Source organism: Erinaceus europaeus, chromosome 9 (genome assembly GCF_950295315.1).
Source record: "Erinaceus europaeus chromosome 9, mEriEur2.1, whole genome shotgun sequence".
In the NCBI taxonomy this organism is placed as follows: Eukaryota; Metazoa; Chordata; class Mammalia; order Eulipotyphla; family Erinaceidae; genus Erinaceus; species Erinaceus europaeus.
The window spans coordinates 21,093,650-21,117,384 of NC_080170.1; the positions used below are offsets into that span (position 1 = coordinate 21,093,650).

A 23,735-nucleotide genomic window follows, 5' to 3' on the forward strand; every position below is an offset into this window, starting at 1 on the left:
AAGATTGCTGTCAGGAGCAGTGGATTCATGGTGTAGGCATGGAGCCCCGGGGGGGGGGGGGGGGGGAAGGAAGGCTAGTAGTAACAGAAGAAACATTACACCGCTAAGTCAGAAAGCAAGTCCTAACACAGCATTGCAAAGGAAGCTTCATTATGTTCTAAAGAAGATAAGTTAGAAGACTGAACTAAGTGGTTTGAAAATAGCTCTTTGTCCTATACAGTCTTTAGTAGTCTAAGTTTCTTGCCATTTTTAGAAAAGATCCTGGGAGGCTTTTTTTCCCCCCTTTCACTTATAGTTTCTGCATTTTTCCAAATGGTCTTGAGCAAACGTGTACCAGTATTAAGTTGAAAGAAGAAAAAAAAAAGCTTTGGAGCAGGGGAGATAGCATAATGGGTATGCAAAAGACTTGCAGGACTGAGGCTCCCAAATCCCAGGTTCAACTGCCTCCAACACCATAAACTAGAGCTGAGCAGTGGTCTGATAAGGAAAGAAAGAGAAAAAGGAAGATAGAAAGAATAAAAGGAAGGAAGGAAATAAGAAAGAAAGAAAGAAAGAAAGGAAGGAAGGAAGAGAAAGAAAGAAAGAGAAGGAGAGCAAATGGAAGAGAGATGGGGCAAAGAGAGAGAGAGAGAGAACAAGCTATAAAATCTACAGAAAGTATCTTAAAACAATGTAGTTAAGGGGGCTGGGCGGTAGCACAGCGGATTGAGCGCACATGACGCAAAGCGCAAGGGTTGGTGTTAAGAATCCCGGTTCGAGCCCCCAGCTCCCCCTCTCTGTCTTCCCATCTCTCTCAAGTTCTCACAACTACAGCTATCAATAACAACTACAACAAAGGCAACAAAATAGGGAAAATGGCCTCCAGGAGCAGTGGATTCGTAGTGCAGGCACCGAGCCCCAGCGATAACCGTGGAGGCAAAAAAAGAAAAAAAAGGCGGCGGGGGTGTGTGTGTGTCCGGGGTCCGGCAGTAGCGCAGCGGGTTAAGCGCACGCAGCAGGAAGCACAAGGACCGGCATAAGGACACGGGTTCGAGCCCCCAGCTCCCCTCCTGTAGGGGAGTCGCTTCACAGGCAGTGAAGCAGGTCTGAGATTTCTTTCTCTCCCCGTCTTCCCCTCTTGTCTCCATTTCTCTCTGTCCTATCCAATAATGACGACATCAATAACAACAACAATAACTATAACAATGAAAAACAACAAAGGTAACAAAAGGGGAAGTAAATAAATAAATATATAAAACAGAAAAATCTCTTATACAAAATGTAATTAAGTAAGAAGTCATAAGACAGGCACAAAGAGACCAGCGGTTTTGAAAGAGGACCTCTTTTCAAAACTCAATGCTACAAATTAACCTGATATGTGTGAAAAATGAGAGCAGTTTACTGGAGGGACCCCCTCCATAGACCCCTTTCAGCAGAAATCCCACCACACTGCCCTCCTTCTCCACCAGCATGACTGGCTGACACAGCCACAGCCACAGCCACAAGTCATGGGCCTCTTAGAGACGGCCAAGTCCCTCCTCTCGGCCGATCTACGGCACGGAGCGCCCTCGCTTGGTGCAGGCCAGCATTACACGCTCATTTCCCTGCGCTCCCTGGATGGGGCAGTGTACAACTAGGCACCTTCCCACTGGCCAATAGGACTGGGACAGAGTTGAAAGGAGACAAAAAAAAGGAAGTCACTCTCCAAGCTTCAAGAAAGCATTCCATTACAAATCTAGCTGGCGCAGGTTTTGAAATGCAAGACAGTTTCAGCATTCCTCGCCATCTCCACGCTGCCACTCCAGGGCCAGTCTCTTTTTATAGCCTGAGTAAATGCCTGGGCAAAGGACCAGGTGACAAATGGAGACGGGGAACCCGGGCAGGAGAGAAAAAGGATGCAAGTGATGGAGGCCCCAAGCCTGATGCAGATTCCAATAGCAAGTTCCTGAGCAGGTTCTGAGACAGCAGCTGGAACTCCCCCACACACACACACACTACAGACAGATCCCCCCCCCCCCCACCTCACAGCCCAGAGCCTTCATGGTCCTACAACTTTGTGCCTGCTACCTTTGCTAGTCCCAGAAACCTCCATTTCATTCCTGTCCAGTTTATTATTATTATTATTATTGGGTAAAGACAGAGAGAAGTTGAGAGGGGTTAGGGACATAGGGAGAGAGACAGAGAGACACTTCACCACTCATGAAAACATTCCCCCTGCAGATGGGGACCAAGGGCTTGAACCTGGTCCTTGTGCACTGTGATGTAGCGCTTAACCAGGTGCGCTATCACCTGGCCTCCTCCTGTCTAGTTTTAAACTCAGCTTGAATGTTACCTCTCCCTGGAAGCCCTCCCTGATGGCAGGGCTGAGTGAGGTACGTCTAACACTAGGGGAAACTACAGTCCTTCCATTTTTTTTTTTGCCTCCAGGGTTATTGCTGGGGCTCGGTGACTGCACTATGAATCCACTGCTCTGTTACTGTTGCTGTTGTCGCTCGATAGGATAGAGAGAAATTGAGAGAGGAGGGGAAGATAGAGAGGGGGAAAGAAAGACACCTGTAGACCTGCTTAACCACTTGCAAAGTGACCCCCTCCCCTGCAGATGGGGAGCCAGAGGCTGGAACCAGGATCCTTGTGATGGTCCTTGCGCTTGGCACTATGTGCGCTTAAGGTGGTGTGCTACCCCACCCAGCCTCCGAATCTCAATATTCACATACACTACAAGTCATAGGGTTTCCTGGCCTGCTTCCACCAGAGCTGAGCAAGCCACAGGTGTGCAGGAGGCTGAGGGAGGAACAAAGGCGCCATGAAGGCTGCTGTCACAGAGAAAACCTATGGAAGGACAACGAAGCCAGCAGATCCATGGATCACCCAAGTGTTGACTGAGAAAAAAGAGCAGGAAGTGGTGGGAAGAGACTTCTCAGTGAACTCAAAAGGGAAGCAGAGGTCATTCTCCTCTCCTCCAGATGTGGGCTGGGGTGAGTGCCAGAGAAAAAGAAATCCTGGAAGGATGATACTGAAAGGCTCAGGAGTTAAGAAACTTCCAGCGGGGTTGGGAGGTAGAGCAGTGGGTTAAGCACACGTGGCGCAAAGCGCAAGGACCAATGTAAGGATCCCGGTTCGAGCCCTGGCTCCCCACCTGCAGGGGAGTTGCTTCACAGGTGGTGAAGCAGACCTGTAGGTGTCTTTCTCTCCCCCGCTCTGTCTTCCCCTCCTCTCTCCATTTCTCTCTGTCCTATCCAACAACTAACGACATCAATAATAACAATAATAACCACAGCAAAGCTACAACAACAAGGGCAACAAAAGGGGGGGAAATGGCCTCCAGGAGCAGTGGATTCATGGTGCAGGCGCTGAGCCCCAGCAATAATCCTGGAGGCAAAAAAAAAAAAAAAGGAGAAGAAAAAGCTTCTGGCAGCTTCAATGTGACTCTGGGGTGGGGTGAGGGTGAGAGTGAGGGTGGGGTGGGGGGAGTGAGCGCAAAGCCATTTCTCCTGGGAGTCTCCCACAGCTGAGACAACTAGGAATCACTGCTAAGGGCACACTCTGACTCGGGTAGAGTTTGGCTTTGCCATATCCAAGACACAGGGCCAAGGCTGACCTCATTGCATTGAAGAAAGCTTCAGTACTGTGGTCTCTTTCATTCTCTCCCTGTCTCTATCTAAAATATATAAATAAGTAAATAAATAATAAGTAATAGTAACTAAGGGGATGCAGGAGACAGCATAATAGTTATGCAAAAGACTTCCACGCCTGAGGCTCTGAGGTCCCACTTCAGTCCCCAGCACCACCATAAGCCAGAGCCCAGAAGTGCTCTGGTCTCTTTATCTTTCCTTCTGTCTCTCTTTCTTTCTTTTTTTTTATTTAAGAAAGGATTAATTAACAAAACCATAGGGTAGGAGGGGTACAACTCCACACAATTCCCACCGCCCAATCTCCATATCCCACCCCCTCCCCCGATAGCTTTCCCACTCTCTATCCCTCTGGGAGCATGGACCCAGGGTCATTGTGGGTTGCAGAAGGTAGAAGGTCTGGCTTCTGTAATTGCTTCCCCGCTGAACATGCGCGTTGACTGGTTGGTCCATTTCTGTCTCTCTTTCATTAAATAAAATAAAACAATTTTAAAACCATGTTCTGTGTTGAGAAAAAAGAGTAAGACCTTTCTGGGCTTTATCTGGCCCAGTTCCCAAAAGTGAGAACAGAAGCAGGGACTTCAAAGAATTCCTGGGAGTTGGGCAGTAGCGTAGCAGGTTAAGCGCAGGTGGTGCAAAGTACAAGGATCGCCTAAGGATCCTGGTTCAAGCCCCCGGCGCCCACCTGCAGGGGCGTTGCTTCATAAGCAGTGAAGATGGTCTGCGGGTATCTCTCTTTCTCTCCCCCTCTCTGTCTTCCCTTCCTCTTTCCATTTCTCTCTGTCCTACCCAACAACAACATCAATAATAACTACAACAATAAAACAAGTGCAAAAAAAGGGAATAAATATATAAAAAAAAAGAGGGACTTCCGGAGGCGGGGCTACGAGCAGCAGCAGATCTCTTTCTCTCCTCTCCTCTCCTCTCCTCTTCTCTCCTCTCCTCTCCTCTCCCAGATCAACTAGCAATACCAAAGGAGACCACTTGGGACTGAAACGAGACAGGACTGGAACGACTACAGGAACCCACCAGGTCACCGGTGAGTGCAAACATGTGTGGCTGGTGACAGAGAGGAGCCTAGGGAGAGATTAAGTGGCTGGTAACAGTCTGGCAGTTTGTCAGTTGAGACACCACCTCCAGCCTGTTCCACCAACAAGGGGACAGCTGAGGGGAGGAGAGGACTCCCTGGAGACTCACCAAGTACAACTCTGGGTCTCCACTGCTACAGCCCTGAGTCTGGAGCAGTGGCAGGGAGGGACACCAGGTGACAGAGATCTAACTAGGTAACTCAGGAGAAGACCTATACCTTGGTGGCACAGCGGTGGGGCTGGGAAAGTCTCTTTGCATAACCACTGGAGTATCTCTGCCACACCCTGCTTTATCTCTTGATCAGGAGTCAGTGATTAAGCTAAAAAGCCTACTTGTAGTTTAAAGGCCCTCAGGCTCCCATAGTCTACAGGGAAGAAAAAGAAAAAGAGGCTTTTAAACCAATGAACTCCAACTCAGGGATTGAAATACTATTGAAACAACTGTTAACTTCCACCACTTATTCCTTTCCATTCTAAGTATGATGTGTCTTGGTGTCTTTACCAAGTAATTACCTTACTTAGACACAAGTCAATCCAGGAAATAGTGATCAGTAATTTGAAAAGTACTGAGAGAGGGAACTCATAACATAATATATAAAATTGTTAAACCAACAAGAAGAAATATTGGAGAAACAAACCAGGACAACAGTCCAGCTAAAAGCCCCCCAAAGGGTGAAGAACAAAATATCGAGTTCAACATCCAAACATTAGCTAAGGAAATAATCACAGGAGTGAGTAAAGAGTTTGAAAGAATTGTAATCAGAAATACAGGAACAACAAATGAGACTCTGGAAGAAAACACTAATTATCTCAAGGTTATTAAAGAGCTGAAAGCTGAAATAGCTGAGCTAAGAACACAACTAACTGAACAAGCTAAAACAGTATCAGAACAGGGAAACAAAATAGATGAACTCCAGAAAACAGTAGAGGGAAGAGAGAATAGAATCAATGAGGCTGAAGACAGAATTAGCAAGATTGAGGACGAATTAGAGACAACTAAAAAAGAAGTAAGCGATTTCAAAAAGAGATTAAGAGATGCTGAAAACAACAACAGAGTCCTATGGGATGACTTAAAAAGAAACAATATATGCATTATTGGCTTACCAGAGGTAGAAGTGTTGGTATGCTTCTAATTCTGCTTCTGAAACCCCCTTCTGTTTCATTGGTTTAGTCCCCCCTGCTTAACACTGTATTCTATTTACATAACCACAGTTAACTAAGCACTACCCTGCCTCTAGGGCATTGGTTTAATCCCCACTGGTTCATGATGTCTTTTTGCTCTGCCCCCTCTCCTAGTACACCCTGATTTGCACCAGTCACTTTTAGAACCACCCTCTCTACGTCACATCCTGTTTCCCCATACTTGGCTAGTATATATATGGACAGGATTGCGATTAGAGTTTAGTTTTAGTTTAGTTGGCTTAGATTGTGCTGTGTTCCGCATGAATAAAGACTGATCTGCGTACCACTCAGCTATGAGTCCCTGGCCGTCTCTCTCCCGTCAGTGAAGCTCAGCCCGGCAAGGAAGAAAGCATTCTTCAGGCCATAATAGCTGAAAACTTCTCTAGTCTAGACAACATCAAAGACATAAAGATTCAAGGGTCCGAAACAGAATTAACCCAGACTTAAAGACACCAAGACACATCATACTTAGAATGGAAAGGAATAAGGATAAAGAAAGGATCCTGAAGGCTGCAAGAGAAAAACAGTCACCTACAGAGGAAAACCCCTAAGATTAGCAGCAGACTTCTCCACACAAACTACAGGCCAGAAGAGAATGGCAAGATATCTATTGAGAGCTCAATGAGAAAGGCTTTCAACCAAGAATACTGTATCCTGCTAGACTGTCATTCAGACTAGATGGAGGCATCAAAACCTTCTCAGACAAGCAACAGTTGAAAGAATCAACTATCACCAAGCCTGCCCTGAAAGAAGTTCTGAAAGGTCTTCTATAAACAGTCAGACCACTATAAATAGGTCATATATCAGAACACTCTAAAACTCTACAAGAATGGCGTTAAAATATCTTCAATCTTTGATATCAATAAATGTCAATGGCCTGAATTCACCTATAGTAGGAAGATGGATGAGAAAATACAACCCAACAATAGGTGGGTTTCCTGTCTACAGGTGGGTTTCCAACAGGTTGTTTCCAACAGGTGGGTTTCCTGTAGACAGGCAGGAACAGCTATTCTCATATCTGACACGATAGACTTTAAAATAGATAAGATTAAAAAAGATAGGGATGGACACTATTTAATGCTCAGAGGATCAGTCAATCAAGAGGACTTAACAATTATTAACATCTAAGCACCCAATGAGAAGCCATCTAAATACATCAAACATCTACTGAAAGAGCTACAGCGATATATTAACAGCAACACAGTCATAGCAGGGGACTTAAACACCCCACTCTCAACTTGACAGATCATCCAGGCAGAAAATCAATAAAGACATAATGGAGCTAAATGAAGAGATAGATAAACTAGAACTGTTGGACATTTTCAGAGTCATTCATCCCAAGAAACTGGAATACATATTTTACTCCAGTCCACATGGATCATTCTCAAGGATAGACCACATGTTAGGCCACAAAGACAGCATCAGCAAATTCAAGAGCATTGAAATCATCCCAAGCATCTTCTCAGATCACAGTGGAATTAAACTAACACTTAACAACCAACAAAAGACTAGTAATAGTCCCAAAGTGTGGGGAATGTTATGCATGTACAAACTATTGTATTTACTGTTGAATGTAAAACATTAATTCTCCAACAAAGAAATAAAATAAAAAAACAAACTTACATGACTTCTTTCAGAGTCTTTAATGAAGACACTAAAAAAAAAAAAGGTACAAATCTGTGTCCATTTTTAAAAATTAGGAACTATAGCGATGAGATAAGGACATTACATTTTCAGTTATTAAATGACCTGTGTAAATAAATACATAAAGTAAATGAATTATCATTTATAGTAGTTGATGAGGAAACAATTTGAGTATTCATAGTCATCATGTTGATTTTATATATAAAAAAATTATCTAAGTTGATTGCATATCCAGGTTAAATTTTCTTGTCATATTTAATTTTGAAAATGTAATTTACAGATTTTTTTTAGTTATCTCACTGTTTTATAAAATAATTGCTGTTAACATAAAATCAATTAAAATGTTTGTACATTATGAATAAAAAAAAAAGAGAGAATTCCTTCCATGACAGACACCCCCACTTGCCTGCAACAGTCATACTGTTTCCTGACTGAGAGAGTTTTACTGGGGATAGTGTGGCAGAGACTGACAGCTAGTCTTGAGACACAGCTCCTTTCCCTCCTGGGCACAGAGAACCACATTTCCCAGCCTCCCCTGTAGGAGGTGTGGTCATGTGACTGAGTCCTGGCCAATGGACTGTCCGTGGAAGTTAATTCACCATCTCCATCCACTGCCCTCACTTCTCCCAGAAGACTGCACTGATGAGATACATCCATCTTAGACTTTGTGTGGTGAGCAAAGCGTACACATGTATCATATTTGAGTCTCACTGCATATTTAATTTGTTTTAGCAGTTAGTGCACTTAAGGATTCTAGACAGCATGGACCCTTCTAGATACTCACATTTTAACATACTTGTAATTGGGAGTGGTCGCCTGACATAGTTCTGGCCATGAAATGTCAAAAAAAAAGTCAACTGGTGTTGTTGGGGATAACCTCTGATTTCTGTTTCTTTCCCTTTCTCTCTTTGCTTCTTTGTTTCTCTCTCTCTCTCTTTTTTTTTTTTTTAAGATTTATATTACTAAGGGAGAAATGAGAGAGACCAGAGCATCACTCTGGCACATGCAATGCCAAGGTTCAAACCTGGGACCTCGTGCTTGCAAGTACAGCACCATTTCCTGGACTACCACTTCTGTTTTTCTTTTAAAGATTTATGTATTTATTGGGCTGTCGGAAAAGTCATGATGCATTTTTGCATAGAAAAATAAATAAATAAGGGACCAGGTAGTCGTGCACCTGGTTGAGTGCACATGTTACAGTGCTCAAGGACCTGGGTTCGAGCCCCCGGTTCCCACCTACAGGGGGAAAGCTTTGCAAGTGGTGAAACAGAGCTGCAGGTGTCTCTCTGTCTCTCTATCTTCTCCTTCCCTCTCGATTTCTGGCTGTCTCTATCCAATAAATACAGTTAATTTAAAAAAATAAAAAATACGGAGTCGGGTGGTAGTGCAGCAGGTTAAGCGCATATGGCGCGAAGCGCAAAGACTGGCATAAGGATCCCGGTTCGAGCCCCTGGCTCCCCACCTGCAGAGGAGTCACCTCACAGGCGGTGAAGCAGGTCTGCAGGTTTCTATCTTTCTCTCCCCCTGTCTTCCCCTCCTCTCTCCATTTCTCTCTGTCCTATCCAACACAACTATATCAATAACAACAATAATAATTACAACAATAAAACAAGAGCAACAAAAGGGAAAAATTAAAGAAAAAAATACATCATGACTTTTCCGACCGCTCAATATTTATGAGAGAGAGAACCAGAGCAACATTCTGGCATATGCAGTGCTGGAGAGCAAACATGGGACCTTATGCTCAGAGGTCTGGCACTCTCAGCCACCACACAACCTCCTAAGCTACTTTCTTAGTCAAAGGGGCTGGTGCCTCCTTCCTGCAGCAACTATTTTGTCAACATGCAGGAAAGGTCAAGAAAACAACAGAATCATCGGTCTGAACAGAATGAGCTGTTGAAACCGACGCCAGCCAACACTGATTTCCAGAAAAGCTTGTAACACAAGAAAAAAAGAAACCCTGGTGTGCCGAAGCCAGGAAGGAAAACGCAGTCCCGTCTGCTCTGCAACCACGCACTCCATCATCCAGCCTTCAATGAGGCCTGTTTCATGCCCAATCTTGTGCTAAGCACCGAAGGTCCCAAGCTGAGTTGGGTGTGGCTCCCAGTGCAGCAACAGCCATCAGAATGCTGGAGGGACAGATGCCATGATGAGACACAATGCTCTTGGCAGCAGTGGGCAGGAGTTCCCAATGGTGGCAAGGAATCCTCCATTACCTTCTGGTATTCACCACCACCACACCCCCCCCCCAAAAAAAAACCAAACAAGCTAAGAAGCAAGTGCAAAAGAATGAAATGGGTTGGCGGAGGGTTTAAAGTCCTAGGTTCAATCCTCTGCACCACCATATAAGCCAGAGTTGAACAGTGTTCTGTTGGGAAAAAAAAAAAAATGAAATGGGCGAGAGGTGGTGCAATCAGCACAGTGCACCTGTTACCAAGTGTAAAGACCTGGGTTCAAGCCCCTATACCCCACTTGCAGGAAGGAAGCTTTATGAGCAGTGAGGCAGTACTGCAGGTATCTCTATCTCCCAATTCCCTCTTAATTTCTCTCTCTATCAAAGAACAAGAAGGAGAAAGGAAAGGAAAGGAAAGGAAAGGAAAGGAAAGGAAAGGAAAGGAAAGGAAAGGGGCCAGGTGGTGGCACACCTGGTTGAGGATACACATTACAATGCACAAGGACCTGGGTTCAAGCCCCCAGCCCCCACCTGCAGGAGGAAAGCTTCACAATTGGTGAAGCAGGGCTGCAGGTGTCTCTTTGTCTCTCTTTCACTCTCGATCTCCCCCTTCCTCTCAATTTCTGGCTGTCCAATAAATAAATAAAGATAATTTTAAGAAAAAGAAGAAAGAAAAAGGAAAAAGTACACATGCTCAGCCAAGCCAGCACCACCACTCACTGAACAGAGTTGCTACATGATCAGTGCAGCTGTCTGAAGATAATCAGCAGTGCTCAGAGTGAGATGCAGAGAGGAGAGAATGGAAGCCATCTGCCGCCAGCTCAGAAATGCTGGAAATTATGTCAAGGAGGCGAGGGTGAAGCAGACTTGCTTAAATCCTCAGACCTGCTGATGCCAGCTGTCTCCTAAAATAATACACTTTTTCTCTCAAAGAAGATAGTTATTTTCACCTTAAAGAGGGTATAAGGTGGGCAGGGAGGAGAAAAGCCATCCTGCAGCTGGGGAAGTGACTCAGAATGGACAGGGTGGGACTTGCATATTTGAGGCTCACGCTTGTTCCCTAGCACTGCACACGCTGGAGTGACACTCTGGCTTGTATTTCCCCTCTCTCTCTCTCTGAATAAATCTTTGCAGCACTCATGAAGTAGGATATAGGGACTTGAACTGGGGTCCTTGCATATAGTAGTAACATGTTTTGTTAACTGCCTCGCCTGTCTGTTGACTTATTAGTGTTTTTTTAATATTTACTTTATTTTAGTAAAAGAGACAGACAGACAGAAAGAAAGAAGATCAGAGCACTGCCCAGCTCTGGATAATGGTGGCAGGGTCTGAACTTAGCATCTTGGGGGCCACTGGCTACTCATTTTTATCCTCCAGTGTCATCTGTAATAAATGGGTGATCCCATGAGTATGAAAGAAAAATGAATAGCAATAACAAAAGAGGAAAGACAAAGACCCACTGCACTTGGGCTCCAGTAGTTTCACAATGAATGAAATCAAGCAGGGCCCCCCCAAGAGTAGGTGAGTGGCCAGGATTTACTTGGCAGGAGCCCTGCAGAGCAGAGACGAGCAGAGGCTGCCCTCCCAGGACACGGGACCACTCAAGTAACTCAGCAGCACTCCCTGAGGGTGTCTTGTCCTCGGCCAAGGCCTGGCAGGCGCCAGCTGGGGAGACTGCCAAGCTGGTGTGTCTCTGTCGGAACAGGTGCCCAGCTGTTACAGCCACGCCTCCCAGTACAGTTTCCTCGAGATCTGGGGACAGGATGGTCCTGACTGCAGCGGACATGGGCAGCCTGAGAGCTGGCTTTCTGCCCTTGTCCCCGCTCACCCTTGGGAGAGGGGTCCCAACTATGGCCAGGCAGGGAAGTTGGGGGGAGGATGCCGTCAGCCAGGGCCAAGAACAGCACTGGAGGTCCACGCTTCCCATGGAGACCTGTGGCCCAGGGGGACAGCTGAAGAACCACCACCAGCAGGCAGGAGGCACAGATTGGTCACGGATGTGCCTGTCTACAAGGCTGCAGAGGTCAAGTCAACCTGGTGTGTACCAGCTGGGAGTCCCCCACTCCTCCACATGGCTACACCCTGACCTCTCACAGCCACCTGAGGGGCCAAGAACTGAGTCTAACATCTGTTCTACAAGGACGGAGACTACACATATCTTATCTATTACCCTACAGCCACTATCTCAGGGCAGTGGGGTTGACACTAAAAATGTTTTTGTTAATTAATTTATTTGTTTTCCCTTTTGTTGCCCTTGTTTTTTATTGTTGTTGTTCTTGATGTCGTCGTTGTTAGATATGACAGAGAAATTGAGAGAGGGGGAAGACAGAGAGGGGGAGAGAAAGAGAGACACCTGCAGACCTGCTACACCTCATGTGAAGCGACTCCCCTGCAGGTGGGAAGCTGGGGGCTCGAACCAGGATCCTTATGCCAGTCCTTGCACTTTGTGCCACGTGCACTTAACCCGCTGCACTACGGCCCAACTCCCTAAAAATGTATTTTTAAGGCAGGGGAAATACCTTAATGGTTAGGCAGGGAGGCTCTCAAACCAATTATTTCCTCCCCCCAGGGTTATCACTGAGGCTCAGTGCCTGCACCAGGAATCCACTGCTGCTGTGGCCATGTTTATTTTTTTTTTCAATTGTTTGGATAGGACAGAGACAAATTGAGAGAAGAGGGGAAGATACAGAGGGAGAGGGAAAGATAGACACCTGCAGACCTGTCTGGGGAGCCAGGTCCTCTAACCGGGATCCTTGTGTGGGTCCTTGCACTTCATACCATGTGTACCACCGCCCAGCCCCCTACAACTAAATTTTTTTTAAAGAAAGTGCCACGTGCTTGGCAACATTCAGGAACCTTGTCCTGTACTAGTTTATCTGCAGTTCACGGCATCTCCGTGAGATGGAAGTTACTGCCGTCATGTCTGATTTTACAAAAGAGGAAACTGAGGTGTAGAGAGGATAAGGAACTTGCCCAAGAGGACAAGACTAGTAACGGTAGACCCAGAACTCCATGTCAGTCTGGACTGAGTGTCTTACTACTTTATTTTATTTTATTTTCACCATCACACTGCTCAGCTCTGACTTATGGTGGTGCTGGGGACTGAACCTGGGATCTTGGAGGCTCAGGCAGGAAAGTCTTGCAGAGCCACTGTGCTATCTCACCAGCCTGGTGCTAAACACACAAGCTGGGGCAAGCCAGGGAAACCTTTCTAGCAGGCTCCTGAGCCAGGGAGCATGAAGCAGACATTGTTTCTGTTTGTCTGGCCTGCAGAACATGTCAGAGAAAAACTAATACCTACTTCCTCACCACCCCCCCAGCAGAAGACCACTTGTAATTTTCAAATAGCTATGTAACACTTAGTTAGCAAGCAACTGTATCATGAACAGTCAGGACTACACTGCTTTCTCTGCTCCAAAGATCTGAATTCTCTGGAAGACTTTGATTCATTTCCCTTCTTTATGAGATCCTAACTAGCAAGGAAGGCTGAGTGAGATCATGAACGCAACAGTCTACTTGCAGGATAGGGTGCTGTACGGTGTATGATCACAATAATCACATCTCAATAAAACAATAACTCATCAATACTTCTCTACTATAGTCAATCTATACTTGGAAAAAATTCAATAGTGGGAGCTGAACACTGGCACACCGGGTTAAGTGCATATATTACCAAGTGCAAGGACCTGGGTTTGAGCCCCTGCTCCCCACCTGCAGGGGGTCTGCTTCACAAGTGAAGCAGGTCTGTAGGTATCTGTCTTTCTCTCCTTCTCTCTAACCATCCTCTCTCAATTTCTCTCTGTCCTATCCAATAAAAATTAGAAGAGAAAAAAAAAAAGCCGCCCGGAGTGGTGGGTTTGTATGTAGGCCTGGCACCAAACCCCAGCAATAACCCTGGTGGCAGGAAAAAAAAAAAAAAGAAAGAGAAAAAGAAAATTCAATGGCTGCCTATACTTCTGTGAGTTTCTATTTCTCACTCGACATTTTAATAACAAATTTAGCTTAAATAACAACTAAAGCTTAACAACTTCTGTATTCCTCCACTGTATCATTCATCCATTATCATGTCCAGATATTTCTGCTGTAACTTTAATGACTTTTTATCTATCTTAATCCAGTGCTTCTTTTCATTTTAGAAGGGTAAAAAGTTAACAAGACAGTATATACATTTACTCTAACTCCAGCTACCCCTATATGACTGACAGATGACCAGGAAGCAAAAGTTCTACTTTCTATTATACCGACAAAACTCAAAGGTTATTCTGTGTCTTCCGAGGCCAGAGGTTTGGTGCTGGGTCCTAATACAAGGTCCAGTCAGGAAACAAAGTTGTGGGTTTATTGGTTGAGAAGACATATGTCTCCATGTAATTGAGGAGTAGGACAAATATTATTCAAACTATGTGTAAAACCAGAGGAAGCGATGGCTCTAGCCACAAACAGGATCGGAAAGGAGTGAAGGGCCAGAGAGTCCAAACCAAGTGCGGTCATTTCCACCTTGGGCTTTTTTTTTCTGTGCCATTGACTCTGGAAATGAGCTACACACAGAGGCCAGGGAGTGGAGTGAAAAGGATTCTCTGTGACACAGGACACAGAAACACCAGTGCATAAGTGGGGAAAGTCATGTGCAAAGAGGAAAAAGAATTTCCGAGTTCCTGCCAAAAGATGTTTGAATCCCTCAACTCTCTTCCATGCCAGAGTTTGAGTACACCAGGGGACCTACAGATGTGCAGTTGAGATGGGCATGGAGATAGGGTGCTGAGGATGCGGGGGGGAGTAATGGATAGAAGATAGAGGGGTGCACAGATGACCCAGTCAAGAAGCTACAAGTTCAGGCTGCCTCTGCAAAGGCCAGTACACAAGCCTTTTCCCAGTATCTTTAGCAATACTATTTTCTTTCTTCTCCTTCTCCTTCTCCTCCTTCTCCTCCTCCTCCTTTTTCTTCCTCCTCCTCCTCCCCCTCCCCCTCCTCTTCTTCATCATTTCTTTGGCTTGTGGTAGTGCCAGGAATCAAATCTGCGACCTTCAGTGCCTCTGGCATAAATCACTGTGCTATTTCCTTGGCCTCTTTCAATATCTTCCCTCCCCACCTTTATTATTATTATTATTATTTTTTAATTTAGTTATTCATGAGAAAGATAGGAGGAGAGAGAGAAAGAATCAGGCATCACTCTGGTCCATGTGCTGCCAGGGATTGAACTCAGGACCTCATGGTTGAGAATTCAATGCTTTATCCACTACACCACCTCCCAGACCACCCCACCTTTATTTTATTTGTGATTAATAGTGGTTTACAAGATTGTAAGATTACAGTATGTAGTTCCACACCACACCCACCACCAAAGATCTGTGTCCCCATGCTCCTACCTTCCAAGGATAACCACTGTTGTCCTCATAAATCTTAGAAACAGTTTGCTTGCTTGCTTCTGTTTTGTTGTTATGTGCAAGTTCATGTGTATCAGTTCTCTAGATTTCATTTATGAGTGAAGCCATCTGGTAGTTGTCTTTTCACCTCTTATTTCACTAAGCATAATCGCCTTCAGATCTGTCCATTTAGTTCCAAAGGATACAATATCTTCTTGTGTAATGCTGTTTTAATCATTAACTTCCTCTCAGGGCCTGAAACTGTGCCTCTTATCTTTACAGACTAACCTGTTCCTTCCAAAGAACAGTGGCTTCACCCTCAAGGCCCCAAAAGCTGCAGGGCAGCTCTCCTGTCTCTTTCTCACCAGGATCTAGGCTCATATGAGCTCCTACCCTCCAACCTTCTGGACTCAGAGAAGATCCTGAGATTCATTTTAGATTCTCAGGTACCTTCTCTCAGCTGCCTTGCCGTTGCTCCAGACTGAGGGGTTTCGCCAGGACCCAGATCCACCCACAAGCCTGCCCTGTGGGTTAAGAAAGGCTCTCCTCCCCAGGGCTGGCCTTTATTCCAACCAGAGGCTCCCCAGCAGTCCCTCTCCTCACCCCAAAGTGCAGGTGTGCCACCTTCTCACTGCAGCCTCTGCTGACCCTTAATGCTCCCCTAACCGCCCCAACAGCATCTCAGGGGTTAAGTGAGCCCCCAGGCTGCATATCCCTCAAACCAGGCTGGCTCCAGTCACCAAGAACAGCCCTAATACAGAACTCAGAGTGGGCAGGCAGGAGATGGCTCACCAGGTAATGCACACAATTTATCAGATACAAAGACCTGGGTTTGAGCCCCTAGCACCATGCAGAACCATGCTCTGGTGTCTCTCCTGTCTCTTTCTCATCTTTCTCTCCCTCTTTTCCTATCTGAAATTAATATTTATGTTGCCTCCAGGGTTATCGCTGGGGCTTTTTGCTGGCACTACAAATCCACTGCTCCTAATGGCCATTTTTCCCCATTTTGATTGGATAGGACAGTGAGAATTTGAGAGAGGAGGAGGAAATAGAGGGAGAGAGAAAGATAAACACCTGCACACCTGCTTAACCATTTGTGAATTATCCCCCCTGCAGGTGGGGAGCCCAGGGCTTGAACCCAGATCCTTGAGTAGGTCCTTGTGCTTTGTACTATGTGTGCTTAACTGGGTGTACCACCGCTCAGCCTTCATATTTATTTATTTATTTATTTGGGTAAATTGTATTTTCTTTATTGGAAAACAAATATGCAACTTGGAATGGGTGAGGCAAATTGTGCTATAAGCAGATTTTCTTTAAGTGGCTAAAACAAAGTTTAAAAAGCAAGTAACAATAAAAGAAAATGTTTCTGGTATAGGACCAGCAGTACAAAAAAATAGTATATGAATACCTGGATAATACACCTGTGCAAATTTATTTATTTTTAATTTGATAGGACAGTGAGAAATCAAAAGGGAAGGGGAGAAAGAGAGAGAGAGAGAGAGAGACCTGCAGCACTGCTTCACCGCTGCAGGTGGGGACCAGGGGCTTGCACATGGCAATATGTGCATTCTACCAGGTGCACCAAGACCCGGCCTGTTCCCTATCTGAAGTGACAAAGAAAGAGAGTCTGCCTTGAGCAACAGAATCAAGCAAGCGTGAAGTCCCAGAGCACCCCCACACATAAAAGAACTCCCAGTAGTCACAGCTCGCCCACCCACCCTGCTAAGGGCCTTCTCAGCTGCCCTTCAATGCCTTCTAGAGGCAGGAGGTGGGGGTGTGCGGGGGAGGAAGGGGCAGCCAACCTTATTTCAGGTCCCCACAGGGCCACCTCCCCCTCTCTGCTCTGCCCACATGGTGGCTGCTATATGGCAGGTGAGGGGCACCTTCACAAATCATCACAGGCAGTCCTCTGGGGAATCCAAGCCACAGGCTCTTGGATATTCTCTCCTTCTTTTCCTACTGCCCCCAGCAAACAGCAGGCATTCCTTCCACCTCTTCTAGAAAACAGATTCACCAGCTTCGGGAGCTTTGGGTGGGAGAGACGCCATAGGGCCTCTGCAGCTGGGAGCTGTGCTTTGGGGCACAGCTCTCCTACCCCCCACCCCCCCACACACAAGCAGGTGATAGGTGATAATCTCAAGTTCAGCCTTTCACAGACCTCTGACAAGAGGGGTCTAGCCCCCTGGGGTCCATGTGTGCTCCTCTACACCAGTCACGGCCACCTCCCTCAGACACATGCCACCCCAAACAGCCTCTTTCCTAAGAGCTGCAAACTGTACCAATAGAGGAGTGCAGGAGGGTTATGTGTGGGGTTGGGGAGACTGTCAGGCCTCTGTGGGGTCAGTTCCTGGGGCAGGCAGCACCCACTGGGTGTGGGGCAGAAAGTAGCCAGTGGGCCTCCCTGCTTGTCCCATTAGGGCTCAGGGACCAGGGAGCAGAGGGGCTAACGTGCCCCAATTACAGCTGGTCACCTACCTGGAAACTTTTGAGGCCAGAGGCCTGGCTGGCAGAGGCTGACCCAGAGCTCAGTTCCCTGCACAACTACATGAGCTTGCCTCTGATGCCACTCCTTGCTTTTCTTTCCACTGCTGAATTAGGGATGACCTGAATGTCATCACCATCCCACAGTGCAGACACAGTGGGGATTGACCTTAGGCAGACTGAGTACAAAAAAAGGGGTGGGGATTTTTTTTTTTTTCTAGAAAAAATACTGTGGGGCTGGGGAGATAGCATAGTGGTTATGCAGAAAGACTTCCATGCTTGAAGTACAAAAAGTCCCAGGCTTATCACCAGAACCACCATAAGCCAGAGCTGAGCAGTTCTCTGATTAAAATTAAGAAAGGAAAAGAAAAACACTGCACTCTCCACAGATGGGGGTCCTGGCCAGTGGGGCAGCAGAAGCTCATGGCAGAGCAGCACGAGGGTCTGTGAGGTGCCCACAGAAATAGTGTGTGTGTGTGTGGGGGGGGGGCACAGAGGGAGCTCTAGGGCGACCTCAGACTATAATCATACACTATTTAGTGGTGGTGGAGGAGGGGGAAATAGAAATTCAATTACTATCCAAGCCAAGAGACAAGAAAAGTGTGTGTGTGGTGGGGAGGGTCATAGATACAGTGGTCCCCCAAGCCCGGAGCTCTGGGCACCAAAAGCTAACGTTAAAGACCGTCCAGGTTCTAGAGTCAGAATGCAGATTCCCTGGCACCAGAGAGCTACTTCCTGCGAACGAACCAAGGGGGCAGTTCCTTCCACCCGGCAAGTCACTGAACCCACAACTCCATGAGCGCGTTCAGGGGACACTTTCAAGAAGCCACCAGGATCTGCGGATGCCCCAAGGTTCATCGGACACCCCAGGCCCTGCGGACACCCAGGCTCTGAGGGTTTTGGCGGTCACCTACTTCCAGCCTGTGCAGCCCCGAGACCCCGACTGTGCAAAGCTGAGCTCCAGTTTGCTGTCCCCCAAACATCACAGATGCCGCCGGGCTGGGTGGTCTCCCGCCGGTCCACTCGGCCGCCCCCTGCCCCACGCACACTTGCCACTTTGTGCGGAGGTTGCAAAGCCCGCTCGCCTGTTCACGGTGAGCTGGGCCACGCGGGCGGTGACAGCCGAGGCGGGACCCCTTCTTCTGCTCCCCGCACGCCACCCCCCCCCCCCCGCAGCTCCAGACCAACTCCTGGAAAGCAACCTGCTCCCCGCGCAGCCTGGGCCGGGGTGACAAAGCCCCGGGACGCGGTGGCGACGATCGCCCGCTTGCTATTGGAGCCCCAGCGGGGCCGGGACCCCGCAGCCCTGGCCCGAGCGCACCCCCACCCACGGCCCGGGCACCCCGCCCCCCGCCCCAAACACACACACACTGCGCGGGCAAGGCGCCCCGAGAGAGAGCTCACACACCCCGACCCCCGCGGGATGGGGGGGCAGTGCCAGGGTCGAGGGGTTCAGGGCGTGGGGAGCGGGTCCCCCGCAGACTCTGCGGGGTCGAAAGTGGGGGCTCCGGGACTGGGGGCGGCGGGAAGCGCCGAGGCGCCGGTGGGGGCGTAACTGGGGGCTCGGACCCCGGGCCTCCCACCCACCGCAGACGCTGCGGAGTCGGCCCTCCTGTGCGCTTAGAGACCTCCGTCCCCCCGCGTCGGGGTTCTCCCCACCCCCGTCCCGGGGCCCCGCACTCACCGCCTGCGGTCGCCGTCCCGCCCCGCTCTGCGCTGGGCTCTGGGCGCTCGGGGCAGCTCGCCCGGCGCGGGGAGCGAGCGCGGCGGGGGCGCGCATCAGCGGGGAGCGCGCACCGAGCCCGCCCGCGCGCCCCACAGCGCCCCCTGTGGATCCCGCCCGCCCGCTGGCGCCCTGACTCCGCCCCGAGGCGGCCTGGAGGCGGCCGGGCTGCGGGGCCGGGCCAGGCGGGCGGGCGGGGCGGACTCCCGGGGCTCCCCGGCTCCCCAGCTCCACGGGGCGCGCAGGCGCATCGCGGGACACGGGACTCAGGGTTTGGGCGGGGGACGTCCAGGCCCCGGGGACGGGACCACAGGTGCGGCGCCCGCCGGCCACAGCCTCCCTCCCGCGGCCTCCCGGCGCCAGCCTCCCACCGCGGCTGGCGGCCCTAGGTGCCCCCGGGTCCTGGTGGAGCACAAGGCTGTCTCCAGCCATCCTGCAACCTCCCCAAGTCCGTAGAGCACTTCCCGACTTCTGTACCGCCTGTTGGGCATCCTAAGAGGCTTCACTTGTATTTGATTTGATGTGTTGGTGGGGAGCTTCTTTTTCTTTTCTTTTCTTTTTTAATATTTACTTATATATTGCCCTTGTTTTTTATTGTTGTTGTAGTTGTTGTTGTTATTGATGTCGTCGTTGTTGGATAAAACAGAGAAATGGAGAGAGGAGGGGAAGACAGAGGGGGAGAGGAAGATAAGACACCTGCAGACCTGCTTCCCTGCCTGTGAAGCGACTCCCCTGCAGGTGGGGAACCGGGGGCTCGAATCGTGATCCTCACACCAGTCCTTGAACTTTGCGCCACATGCGCTTAACCCGCTGCGCTACCGCCCGACTTCCGGGAGCTTTTTTTTCTTTCCTTAAAAAAAAAATTTTTTTATCTAGTTTATTTTAATGAGAAAGAGTAGATACAAAGGGAAAGCTACCGAGAGAGAAAGAGACCAGAACACTGCTCAGTTCTAGCTTATGATGGTGCTGAGGACTGAACTTGGACCTTAGAGCCTCAAATTTAAAAGGCTTTTGCTGGGCGGGGGAGACAGCATAATGGTAATGCAAACAGACTTTCATACCCGAGGCTTCTAAATCCCAGGTTCAGTCCCTCACACCACCATAAGCCAGAGCTGAGCAGTGCTCTGGTGTAAAAAAAAAAAAAAAAAAAAAAGTTTCTAAGAATGCGGGGTGAATTAATTAGGTGCTGAACTGGGTGGGGCGAGAAGAAAGAGATTTGTGGGCTCATCAATAGAGATAGATAGGGCAAAGGAATGAATGGAGTTATAGTGCTCTGAAGGTACTAGACTCCATTTTAATTTTTTTAAAAAAGAAAGAAAGGCTTTTGCTTAATCATTATGCTATCTCCCTAGCCCTTTTCTTTCTCTGTTCTTCTTCTTCTTCTTTTTTCTATTTCTTTTCTTATTTTATTTTCCAGAGCTCTACTTTTCTCTTGCATATGGTGGAGCTGAGGATTGAACCTGGGGTTTTGGAGCCTCAGGCATGGAAGTCTTTTGCCTAACCGTTGTGCTATCTTCCTCCCACACTTTTTTTTCTTCAAGATTTATTTATTTTTGTCATCAGATAGAAAGAAAGACAGAGGGGCTGGGTGGTGATGCACCTGGTTGAGCACATGTATTACAATGCACAAGGACCCAGGTTCAAGCCCCTGGCCCCCACCTGCAGGGGGAAAGCTTTGCAGGTGGTGAAGTAGGGCTGCAGGTGTCTCTGTCTCTCTCCCTCTGTATCACTCCCTTCCCTCTTGATTTCTGGCTGTCTCTATCCAATAAATATTTTTTAAAAAATTAAAAAAGAAAGAAATGAAAGACAGACAGAGGGCCTGCCCTCAAACCTGGGTCATGCCCGTGACAAAACAAGTGCACTATCTAAATGAGCTGTCTTATTCATTAATGAGTGTGTGTGTGTGTGTGTGTGTGTGTGTGTGTGTGTGAGAGAGAGAGAGAGAGAGAGAGAGAGAGGGGAGGGGGGGAGAAAGAGAGAAAGAAAGAGAAAAAAGACAGAAAGAGAACACCAGAGCATTACTCAGGCACATGCAATGTCAGGGATTGAACACTGGACCTTATGGTTGCAAATTCAACACTTTATCCACTGTGCCACTGTTACTGAAGGAAGGAGAGTTTTATCATGCAGGATAGAGTCCTGGCTAGATTCTTGCCAAGAAAAAGCTGGCCCTGAAGCACAGTGGCACTGGTCCTTTTATACAGTTATCAACTTTCCCATAGTAACCCATAGCAACAAGATTAACAGGTTCTTTTTCTTTTCTGTATAAAGAAAGTAAACTTATTTGGGCTATCAGCAGATTCTTGGGCAGAAGTAACAGATTCTAAGGCCACTGAGCAAGGCCATTTTGATTACAGCAGTAGTTGATTACAGCAGTAGTTGATTATTTTGATTACAGCAGTAGTTGATTCTTGCTTATGCTGAGAAGAGGGAAAAGATTATCACCACCTGTATTTTTTTTAAATAAAAAAATTAACCATTGTTTCTCTCTTGAGAAGTTAACTCTTGCTTGCCTCACCACTTCAAGTCCTTAAGTCATTGCTTTGAAAGGCTGGTTCCACCTGGTGGCTAGAAGTGATTTGACCAGCTGGGATCTTTGCCTAGTGTCAGTGTGAGGTCTCCAGTGTCCAATAGGAAGTGTCCACAGGCCTTCTCTGCTTCCAGCTTCCTTCTCACCATCCTGGGATTGCCCCCTTCATCCTTGTATGAGACCACCACTCCCAGCAAGCTTTGCAGCACAGACACACACACACACACACACACACACACACACACACACACACACACACACACACACACACACACACAATTTCAGACGGAGACAGAGAGGAAGAGAGAAAAGGAGGGACACCACAACACTGTACCACTGCACACCGCTCCCATGTGGCGGCCAGGGGCTCAAACCTGGGTCCTCCATCATGGTGAAGTGTGCACTCTGCCGGTGAACCACCTCCCTACCCTTTGGGATGTTCCTCTTTGTATAGCCCCCTTCCTGCCCTCCATGGGGCCCAGCTCAGCACCCTTGGGATCACACTCTCCTACATTTGGCCTCTTGTCCTCCATTGGTCCAGTCCAGGAACACTCCTGTGCTCCTTCCGCTCAAGAAAAAGAGTCTTCTGCTTCTTCTCTGGGGACTCTGAGTTCCAAATGACTCCTCCTTCCCTGCCCCAGGGACAGTAACATCTCCTGGCTGAGCCACCAAGGAGGAAGGGGTGACCAGGAGGAGAAAACAGGGAAAGGCTCCTATGGAAAATATAGCCCTAAGAACTTCTCCTTGACACCCCCCCCCCCCACACACACACACAAGTCAACTCCCCTGTGGCTGGGAAAGAGATGGGATGCTGGGTTCCACAGGCCAGCACTCTGGGAGTCATCAGCCTGTGACCACAGTGGAGGCAGAGCACAGCAGAGGCCAGAGACCTTCTAGGACCCTCAGACCAGACCCCGAGTCCCTCAGCCACTTGTCCAGGACCTCATCCACCCACGACTGCCGGAGCAATCAGAGCCTCTCCTCCTGTCTCTGGCGGTCAGATTTGCCGCAGGACAGTAACTGAACAGCCAGTCCCTTTGTCTGCCCTCCACAGGGGAAAATGTTCTGAAGTCACTGAATGTTGAGTCCACCCACTGTAAGCGACTGTGTGCACAGCTGCCTTTGTCCTGAGCTGGAGACTCAAGAGAAAGATGTGCCACCATCCCTTCACTGGGGTTGGGGTTGGGGCTGGGGGGTCTGGAGCTCAGGACAGAGACTGGGGCAGCGAATCCCCTGGAGGTGGGCAGGGTTGCTTATTTGCCTCAGGTTCTAAGTTCCAGATGTCTGTGGGCCCGTGCTCCCCCTCCCTACAGAATTACCCACCTACACCTAATCATTCCCTTTGTGACCGACACTGTTTAGATGGCAAGTACTGTTTCATTTCTCTAATTATAAAAAGGAATGTCTATTTGTTGTAGAAACTTGGGAAAATACAAGTACACACACACAGAGAGAGGAAGAACCAAGAGAGATTGAGAGAGAGATAGAGGGGGCTGGGTAGTAGCACAGTGGGTTAAGCACACATGGCACAAAGCTCAAGGAGCAGTGTAAGGATCCTGGTTCGAACCCCTGTCTCCCCATCTGCAGGGGGGTCGCTTCATAGGCGGTGAAGCAGGTCTGCAGGTGTCTTTCTCTCCCCCTCTCTGTCTTCCCCTCCTCTCTCCATTTCTCTCTGTCCTATCCAACAACAACTGTAACAACAATAACAACTACAACAAGGGCAACAAAATGGAAAAAAACGACCTCCAGAAGCAGTGGATTCCTAGTGCAGGCACTCAGCACCAGCAATAACCCTGGAGGCAAAAAGGAAAAAGGGGGAGAGAGAAAAGCAAAGCAAAAGCATTCATGACAGGGCTGGGAAGATAGCTCACCTGGGCAGGGACCTAGCCTGCCATCTGTGTGACCTGGCTTCACAAAGAGGGGAGTTTCAGTGCTGTGGTGTTAC

General features: G+C 48.1%; 1 protein-coding gene across 2 annotated transcripts in view; it reads right to left on the reverse strand.

The window, feature by feature from the left end:
• The window catches only part of PXYLP1 (2-phosphoxylose phosphatase 1), a 58,159-nt gene extending 38,782 nt beyond the window's left edge, over positions 1–19,377 (reverse strand). Inside the window, exon 1 of one of the 2 annotated variants that reach the window (XM_060197489.1) lies at positions 19,222–19,377. In XM_060197489.1, coding sequence (XP_060053472.1) covers positions 19,222–19,317 — 96 coding nt within the window. In that variant the 5' untranslated portion in view covers positions 19,318–19,377. The remainder of the gene's footprint in view (positions 1–19,221) is intronic. The other variant, XM_016191232.2, reaches the window with a different exon arrangement.
• Positions 19,378–23,735: the final 4,358 nt, after the last annotated feature.